Source organism: Egretta garzetta, unplaced genomic scaffold, assembly GCF_000687185.1.
Source record: "Egretta garzetta isolate BGI_Z169 unplaced genomic scaffold, ASM68718v1 scaffold157, whole genome shotgun sequence".
In the NCBI taxonomy this organism is placed as follows: domain Eukaryota; kingdom Metazoa; phylum Chordata; class Aves; order Pelecaniformes; family Ardeidae; genus Egretta; species Egretta garzetta.
The window spans coordinates 189,552-199,121 of NW_009260175.1; the positions used below are offsets into that span (position 1 = coordinate 189,552).

The 9,570-nt window shown below is 53.8% G+C and overlaps 1 protein-coding gene across 1 annotated transcript in view; it reads left to right on the forward strand.

Moving 5' to 3' along the window:
- SENP1 (SUMO specific peptidase 1) overlaps window positions 1-9,557 on the forward strand; it is a 14,859-nt gene extending 5,302 nt beyond the window's left edge. Inside the window, exons 11-15 of the mRNA XM_009641781.2 lie at window positions 738-941; window positions 1,804-1,883; window positions 7,409-7,493; window positions 7,816-7,911; window positions 8,559-9,557. Of these exons, the coding sequence (XP_009640076.1) occupies window positions 738-941; window positions 1,804-1,883; window positions 7,409-7,493; window positions 7,816-7,911; window positions 8,559-8,621 (528 nt within the window). The 3' untranslated portion in view covers window positions 8,622-9,557. The remainder of the gene's footprint in view (window positions 1-737; window positions 942-1,803; window positions 1,884-7,408; window positions 7,494-7,815; window positions 7,912-8,558) is intronic.
- Window positions 9,558-9,570: the final 13 nt, after the last annotated feature.

Consider the following 9,570-nt stretch of genomic DNA (forward strand, 5'->3'; position numbering starts at 1 on the left):
GGGTGTGTCCAGAGAAGGGTAGTGTGAATTGGGGAGGGGTCTGGAGCCCTTATCACTCCCTACAACTGCCTGAGAGGAGGGGGGAGTCGGGGGGGGGTGGTCAGGCTCTGCTCCCAGGGAAGGGGCGATGGGATGAGGCGCACCGGCCTCAAGTTGTGCCAGGGCAGGGTGAGGTTGGCCATGGGGAACAATTCCTTCCCCTTGGGGCTGTCAGGCGCTGGAAGGGGCTGCCCAGGGAAGGGGTCGCGTCCCCGTCCCTGTGGGTGTTTAACAGCCGGGCAGACGCGGGGCTGAGGGACGGGGTTTGAGGGTGGGATGGCAGGGGTAGGGGAACCGTTGGGCTGGGGGAGCTGAAAGGGCTTCTCCAACCTGAACGATTCTGTGATTCTATGTGTGGGCTGTGCTTCACGCTCCGGAGCAGTTTAATCTGTGGAGAAACCCCAGTGTAGACCAGGTGCTTGAAGAAATATTAATAATAGGAGGAGTGGGAGTGACTGTGGACACGATCCGGGCAAAAAAAATGTGAATCTTAAATATAGAAGACTGCATTCCTGAATCTTTCTGGATTTTTGAAGGTTTTAAGGCTGCTGAGCTGTTGTAAATCCCCCCCAGGGATGGGTTTTTGGAGCGACAGGTGGGGACAAAACCAGTTTTGTACTTAATTTTACAGAGGGGCAGAGTGCTTTGTGCAGAAGGGTCAAGGCTCTAACACATCCCAAATGCTTTTTCTTTCCCAGATAATTAATTTCTACATGAATTTGCTGATGGAGAGGAGCAAAGAGAAGGGTTTACCGGCAGTTCACGCCTTCAATACTTTCTTCTTTACCAAATTAAAAACGGCCGGGTACCAAGCCGTGAAACGGTGGACTAAAAAAGTGGATATCTTCTCCGTGGATCTCCTCCTGGTGCCAATTCATCTGGGAGTTCACTGGTGCTTGGCAGTGAGTGCTTTTGTTGTTCCCAGGAGAGCGTGGCTGGAGCAGATCGTCCTAGAAACCCACCCGTGACCGGGGCTAAGATTTCACAGCTCTTGAGCGATGCAGTTGGGTGTTTGCACCTAGTGGGGGGGTGGGGATTGGTGTGCGTGGCTACAAACAAAGTCTAGAGCAAGTGATAAGGTAGCTGCGACTTTTTGGTGTCGTTCTCTAAAGAAAAACCCAGCTGTGAAGGTCAGGTTAGGCTCGCTCATCCTCCGGAGAAAGATCGCGTTTCCACGTTCCCACCAACTCGCCTTTAGAGGCGTTGCCACGGGATCGGTTTAGATTTAGGCGACAGATACCCCCCAGCTTTCTCTGCCTCCTGCCCCTGCTTTGTTCCATCCCCTCTCTTGGCACCTGTGCAGTAACAGATCGCGCGTGGCTTTTAAGCCTGCGTCACCCTCCTTTCGTTCAAACCTCCTTGGAGCTGGGCGGGGGTTTAAGCTGCCTGGAAAGGCGGCATTCACAGGGGCGGGTGGTGGTGTGGAAATTGGGCATGGGGCCCCCCAAAAAAACCCATCTTGACCCGCTCAGCCCGGGCACATCAAGTGGAGCAAAGCCTCTGTAAAACCAGTCTGCCCGCAGCTTTAACAATAAGGATAACGGAGCACCCCGGTGTTTTACCAGGAGAGCCTGGTTTAGCAATTCGAGCGCTTAAACAGCACAGCAGCAAGGCGGGGGGGCGTGTGGATTTTGGGGAGGGCAGTAGTGAGGATGTCAGAGATCCTCTGGACTTCTAAACTTTTTCCTAGCAGCAGAGCGGGTGTCCTGGCAACGAGCCGAGCTCCCTGCGTTGTGCGTTATTAACGGATCTCTCTTTGTGTAGGTTGTAGACTTCAGGAAAAAAACCATCACCTATTACGACTCCATGGGTGGGATAAACAGCGAAGCCTGCAGGATACTGTTGTGAGTAACCTTTATTTGAGTTGTGCCTGTTTTAAAAATGGGAGAGCGTCTTGTCTTGCTCTGGAAGTGACAGCCTTTCCGTGGGGACGGCCCCTTGCCTGGGAACTGAAAGGAAGATTCGGAGGAACATTCCTGGTCTTTGCGCTCCATGTTTCACTGCGCGGCGCTGACGTGGTCTGCGGTCACAGAGCCGGTCTGCGAGGGAGTCCTGTGCCGATGCCCTGTCTTCACCTCTTCCCAGAAGATCCGTCATCGAGGCTGGCGTTGCCTTTGCCGGCTGTAGACAGGTTTCAGACCCGTTCTGTTAAGGCCATCGGGCTTTACCAGTCTTACAGAGTCCTCTCAGGCATCATCTTTAGGAGGAAAACAGCTTCTTGGCCCCTGAGGGATGGGGGTCCTTCCCTTCTCCTACAGCTGCGTGAAGAAATGGCATCTTCCTCCGGGCAGGAGTTTTTCCTGCCTGTGGCAAAGATCAGTGCCATAGCTTGGCCCTTTGTTTCAGGAAGGAGATTGCGGAGAGCGCGATGGAGTACGGAGCGTGCGGAAGCCTCTCTTGTGTCAGGTCATGGATAAAGGTTTGCACAGGTCTCTTCGGTGCTGAGTTCCAGCGGGGCGTTACGCTCCGTGCTGTGCCTCTGAACCAGAGCTGGGTGAAAGTTATTCTTCCTGGGTTCAAACTGCAGCGAAAGGTCTTGCTTTTCCCCTCCCGAGCGCCGCTCCAGGAGGGAGCAGAGCTGGCTGCCTGTTCTCTGAGCTCTTGTAGAAGAGAGGTGCTTGCATGTCAAATCCAGAACTGTTTTCCCATGTTTGGAAGCTGCTCCTGAATGGGGTGGCATTAAAAATGAGCTACCAAGGGCGGGGCAGGGGGGGGAACCCCCTCCCTTAGGTCCCTAAGTCACATAGGGCTGTCAGGCTTGATACAAATCAGATTGCAAAGTGATTTACGAAACGCAGTCGCCAGCTCCCCTCGCTCCGACGTTGACCCTGGCTCGGCCGTCGATTCTGTTTCTCGTCTCGGCTTTGCTCCGATGCTGACTTGGGAACCTGATCCCGAGTCTTCTGGCATGAGGTTGAGTGTGTCAGGGGAGGTGTCACTCATTCAGTCAAAGAATGTGGGTAATGATAAAGGCAGACAGGAGGCAAATGCCATTTCCAGTCTGTTTAGCACCTTTGTTTTCCAGTTCAGGTGCTTTGCGGTCTCTGTGTGCACCAGGTTCATTTAAATAACTGTAAAAAACTGGTGGTTTCCCTGGTCTGTGACGGTCTAAAGGGAGGAAAGGGAAAAGAAAAATATAAAATCCTTGGAAATGGCTTGGGGCCGCGTCTCTTGAGCTTCGCTGTGTGGCTCGTGCCTCTGCGTTCATCAAGAACCGGTGCTGGCCTGCCTAGGGGCAGGGATGGTCTGAGTGCAATCAGTTCCTTTCAGCCTGAATTTCCTTGATTCCAAGGCAAAAAGCAGGGATGTCTGGTGAAATGAACCGCCTGGGAGGCGAGAGGGGGACCCAGGAGTCCTGCCCAAGCTTTGTTTAGGGGTCTGGGATGAGGAAGCAAGGTCCCCAGCCTGGTAGTAGGGAGTACCAGAGGATACGAGGTGTTTCGGCCACGCAGGGTGAGTGGTAGAGAGCCGGGATTTCAGGTCGCTGTCGTCCTGGACGTAATTGTTTTCCCTCTGTTTCCTTTTAGGAGGCTTTTATTGGTTGAATGCAGTGGGAGGATCACACCGGGAAGAAGGGACGGAGGTCCTATTCATGGTTAGTGACCCTTTCATGCTTTCAATCTTTAGAGCTTCCTAAAGGTGGTGAGTGTCGTACCGTTAACCAGACTGTACAGAGGAGGGAAACTGAGGCACAGGGAAGGCAACTGATGGAATACCAGGGCTGCTGGCCAGGCTGGGAGCAAGTAGGGACCACAGGCACACGTGGTTTGCTGGCTGCCGTGCTCGTTTTCGGCGTCTGGGCTTTCACAACGCTTGGGTCTGAAGACCTGGGGAGGATTTTAAGAAAGCTGCCGCTGTTTCGATGGGCTTTCTCCTAGGGAGACGCAGTGCTCGGTAGCTCAGCGCTGCTGGCAGGGTCTGTGGGCTGGGGCAGACGTAACCGTTAAAATTAGTGAAAAAAAAACTCGATTCTAGCGTACCGAGGCTGGAGGGAAGCTTAGGGGATAGAGTGCACAAAGCGATGCACGCCTGTGAGATCTTCTTATCTCCCGCTAGCAGCAGCTCTCGACGTGCTCGCCCATACCTGCCCTTTACTTCCAGGCTCTGGGATATTTAGCAGTATGCCGTGGAGTTGACTTCACCGATTCCCCGAGGCGCCCGGTCAGGTTTTTGTGTCTGCGTCTGAGCATCGTAGAGAGCAAAAACCCCATTTTCAGGTTGAGGATAAGGAGGTTAAAAGCCTGTAGTGTACGCTAGGGCGTCTCAGGCATGCGGGGCTTTGATCCGGCATGCAATTCTGCTTAAAAATTCTGCCTTCGAGCTATTTCTCCTTGAGGTCCTGACAAAGTTCATTGATTAATTCCGCCTCCCACAGTCGTCTCACGATTTGAAGTAGTTTTCTTTCACCCTCCTCCTAAAAGGTGGTTCTGGCTGTTACCTAGGCAGGACCGGCGCCGTATTTCGTCTGGTGTTCACCGACGGCCGTGTGCTGGATTGCTGGAGCCTGCTTTTAGGAAAGCCTCACGGGTGACAGTCACAGCTAACGTGAACCGCGCGTAGTGAATTATTCCTTAGTTCTTCTAGAAAACAACTCTCAGAATTCCCTGGCTGCTCGTGCACGTGTCAGCGGCGCAGCTGCGGCTTGTGGTGGTCGGAGATAAAGCTGGATGTGCAGAAGCCACCTGATGGCTTTATCTCCTGACGCTCCGGCGCCCTTAAAGCTTCACCGGTTTCTCCCCCGTCTGCCAGACGAGTCTCGCGCTCACATCTTCTCTCCACCCCCACACCGTATGTGTGGATCTGGCCCGTGCAGAGACGTTGCTTGGAGGCTCGTCCCCGTTCCTCAAGCGACACGGCCTTTTCTTTACCCGCAGAGCTTCACTCCCCGTCTCTTAACGGGCAGAACGTTGTGGGCCGTGTGCCGCTGCTCTTTTTTTAGCTGGGGATTCAAGCGGGTTCAGTAGTAGGCAGGAATTGCCAGGATTTTTTTTTTTTTGTTTTTGTTTTTAATTGCAATTGAAATGAGGCCGTTTAATTAATTAACGTTTTCACCGTGTTTGTATCGTGGTGTGGACGGTCTGCTCCCTTCCTCCAGCCTCTGTGCTGGAGGCTGAGCTTGCCCTTATTTTGAACTCATGGCCAGGAGTTTCTTCTCCGTCTGTTAGGTTTTTATTTGGAAATGAGATGTGGAGACTTCTCGCGGCCGGTGAAAGGGTGGGGTTTTTTGTTGGGGGTTGGTTTTTTTTTGTTTTTTTTTTTTCTTCTGAGATTTCCCCCCTGCTGATCTTGTTTTGCCCAACCTGCAGCCGAGTCAAAGCAGCCAAGCAAAGAGCTTCCCAAGAGCAATTACAGCAGTGGCTGGCAGCCAGCAGGCCCTGTGCTGGGGAGCCGGGCTGGGAGCGCGCCGCCGGTTAATGAAGGCTGGTTAGAAAATGCTCGTCTGGACCCGATCGAGGCCCCGGGGGACTGCCAGGAGGGAGCCTCCCTTCCTTGATGCTCTCACATCCAGCAAAACCTATTTCTGGCTATTTTCTAGAGACGCCGTCGCTAGGATGGAGCTGTAGCCACGATGGGATGTTGCTGGGTGGTTCTGCTGTCGCTTCAAATGCTTGGTTCAGCGGCCCTGGGGGGGTTTCAGGGACCCTTCAGGGACTCTTCAGCCCAGGAAAGTTTTTTTTTTGATAGCTCTTTAAAGTTTTGACAGAGGAAAAGTTCCCTGAGCGGCAGCAGGTTCAAACCCTGCATCTTCCAGGCTCGTCTGCAGGTCGCATCACCCCCTTCTCCCACCGCGTTTTGGCGTTTACTAACAGCAAGATGCGATTTAGCCAAGTCTTTGTGGATCAGATTTCCCAACGATGGCACATCTCCCCGTGTTGGCGGCCAAACCCGCCTCCCTCGTCGCGCCAGATGCTCCCTTGACCCCTCCATTCGAGCCAGCAGCATCTAATCCCTTGCTTTTCCTTTCCAAACTTTCTCATCGCTGCCGTGACAGCGAGAAGGCTCCTCGGGCTCTTTGGAGGAGATGCCAAACATCAAGGAGATGGTTTCTGTAGATCTGCCTGGGCCTTTTGGTAACCAAGATGAGCAGAAGGCATCTGCAAAGCTGAATGTCACTTAATGACACCGGCAGCCAATGGAGAGGGGCTTCTTTAGGGCCCTTAGGAATGGTTTGGGCCCATTGCCTCGTCTCCTTGGGCTCCCTCTACTCCACCTTTTATGTCCCTGTCCTTCCTGAGCACCCCTTTCTGTACTTCTCAGTGAAGGGAATGGTTCAAGGTGTTCATATCTGCAAGGGAAAACGCGGGGCGGTTGCTTGGGCATGGTCTTGGTAGAACTTCTCAGCTTTTTCAAGGAGGCAGGAAGAAAAACCCACCCCACTCTTCTCTTCTTCATTTAGGCCAAACTGGTGGGAGCCTCTTTGGGCAGAGGAGATGGGCCAGCACCTGTGAGCTCTCCTCCTCCTCCTCTGGTTCTAGGAACTGGAATGGGACTGGCTCTGGGGCTCTTCTCCCTCTGCTGAAGGCCTGCAAGAGGTGTCTGACATCCCACCCCTGCCACGCTGGCTCTTGTGCTCCCTGCTTGACTCAACCCCTGTAGAAGCATCTCGGAGAGGACGGTGCTGTGGCTTTTCCCAGGGCTGCCTCCCCTCCATCCCCTTGGACCTTATTGGAGAAAATCAGGGTCATCTTCCCTAGCTTGCCCCTCCCTGAAAGCACTTGCCATCTGCCTTCAGCTGTGGCAAGAAGAAATCGAACCAAGTGTGGAAGGGAAACCTGGGAGAGGAGCTCCGGGAGGACGACTGCCAGTGAGCCCAACCCACCACCAGCCTGGAGAGGAGCTTTGTGGTGGTGGGGGGGGGCGGGTTTTGACTCTCTACACACAGGGCGATTGTTGCAGAGCTGCTGGGATGCTGTTAGGGTGGTGACAAATTTGCTTTATGCTAAATAAGATCCTCAAAAGGCAGGAGGCACCTGGTCCCAGCGCACCAACAGAGTTCAGCTCTCCTCGAGTGTAACGTTGAGGCAGCCCACTGGCTGCGGAGCTTTTCTCTGCCGTGAGCCGCTCTCCGATGAATTAGATTTGTTCTCCCTGGTTTATTTGTGGGTTTGACTCTGCTTGGCTGGTACTTTTTTTTTTTTATGGATGAGTTTTTAAGTTCGCTTTGGTCCTTCTTGTGACCGCCTCAAAGCCTTGGGGTCTGTAGAGCCCTCTTTGAAATGGCCAATACGGAGACGAAACTATCGGACTTTCTTTTTGCATTAATTCTGCAAACGTGGCAGAGGGTGTCTTGGGTAAAGCGACGTGCGGGGCACGGGCTGCTCCCCCCCGGGCCTCTCAGTAAGCTCGCGTTGTTCTCTTGTTCCCACAGGCAATACTTAAAACAAGAAAGTCTTGACAAGAAAAGGAAGGAGTTTGATGCTAACGGCTGGTCGCTGCTGAGTAAGAAAAGCCAGGTGGGTCTGTGCGGTCGGGGCTTCGGAGAAGGGCTCACACTTGGTCCTTGCTTTTGTTTTTGGCCCTAGTTGCGCCTTTCCTGGCTGGTTTTCCCGACGGACGAGTTCTCGTGGTGACTCTAGGGGGTGAACAAATCCCAGATCCTCAGTGGCGGGCTGCTTTGCTGCAGCTTGGCCACCCCGACCTCTGCGGGAAGTAGGGAGGCGTTGCTGTGGCAGGGGTGCCCCGCCCTTGGAGCTCTTCACCCGTAGAAGCTGGAAAGCGCGGACCGCTTTCCTCGGGAAAAACGACGTTTGGGTTTTTGTGTCCTTTCCCTTAAAGGAGATCCCGCAGCAGATGAACGGCAGCGACTGCGGGATGTTCGCCTGCAAATACGCCGACTGCATTACCAAAGACAAGCCCATCAACTTCACCCAGGTAAACCCCGCCCTGGCCTTGCCCCTTCAGCTTGGGGAGAGCCGAGCGCGTGCCGCTCCTTTGTGCGTATTCTGATTTTTTTTTTTATTTTTTTTTTCCCCCAAAATGCCCTTTGTGGGTTTAAAGTCCTCTCCCCAACCCCTGCGGGGATCGTACTGCTGCTCCTTGGGGTGGAGCCCCATGCAAGGCACTGCAGGGGTTCCTCACACACCGTGCAGTAATTACTCCTCTAAAGCCATCCTCGGGCCTTCCGTTGTGCTCAAACCCATGGAGCACGTCACCGATGCAGCTGGGGAAAGCCCCCAACCCCCCAGCAGGTAAAGGAGGTGGGGCCTTGTAGCCCAAATCCCAGGGAATTTCAGCATTACTTAACATTGTCAGCCTCCGCAGAATATCCCGTGCGTGAATATTTTACTCCTAATTATTAGAGAGGATCGCCAGAGCTACGTTATCACCTCGATCTCATCCGCTGTCCTGTTTTCCATAATCGGGAAGTAAATTCCCATACTCCCCCCCCCCCCCCCCAGACAGGCCCCACTAAAAAATCCCCCCCCAGGAGAGCGGCTGCTCCGTGCATGGTCCAGCAGCCACAGACTCGCTGATGTCCGTTTTCTTTCTCTCCTCTCTCCTTTGTTCCTCCCCAAAAGCAACACATGCCCTATTTCCGAAAGCGAATGGCCTGGGAAATCCTTCACCGCAAGCTGTTATGATGACGCTGCGCCCCCAGCCGCTTCCTTGCCAGGTTCTCTCAGAAGTGCCCGGATTTGCCCCGCTCCGCAGCCTGAGCCGTGGCAGGCGGGGACCTGCCCGGGGCTTCCGTCAAAGACGTCGCAAGTGAACTCTGTATCATATTTTTGATAGAAAACCCCACTCACGGACCAACACGCAATAGAAAGGGTCAGAAGCACATTTGCCTTTTTTTTTTTTCTTCTCCTTTTTTCTGGGTTCTCTTTCTATTCCAAGCCCTGTTTTTACGAGCAATTTCAGGTGCTGAGACTTGAAGGGGGCAGCTTCGGAACTTTTAAAACTTTTTTCTGCTTTTTGCCTCTCTTCGTTGCCGGCTTTGCTGAGCCGATGGCGTCGCTTTGGGTGGGGGAGGCCGGGTTTCGGAGGAGGGGAAGGCTCTGGATGCTTCGCGTGCTGGGAGAGCTCAAAGTCAGGTGGGCAAAAAATCCCCTTTGGAGGTGGACGGAGGGAGGGGTTTCTTGTAGAGGAACGATTTTTCTGTCTCCTCTGCCCCTGTATTCTCTCCCCACTGCCCTCAACGCCAGCATTCTCTCACCCCTCCCTAACTCTGCCCCTCCTCACCTCCCCTAAGATCAGAACTGGGGACCCTCGGAGCTTGGGACAGCCTGGCGGGGGGCTTGGGAGAGGCAGGCAGGGGGCTGGAGGCAGGTCGGGCGTCCCTCCAGGGGGCCAGGCGGGAGCTGGGGCATCTCCCAAAGCCATTGCTTTAAATGGCCGCCTACGCCGAGTCGTTGGGTTTAATTCCCGAGGAATTGGTCTCCTGGTTCTTTTAGCATCAACTGTTTACGGAAATTCAGGTACAAACCCGCCAAGCCCACTCGCCCCTGAATTGTTTTGTAAATATTTCCAAACCTCATTCTTTTTTCCGGGGCGACAAAGAACAAAGTCAGCGAATGCATTGGGGGGTGGGGG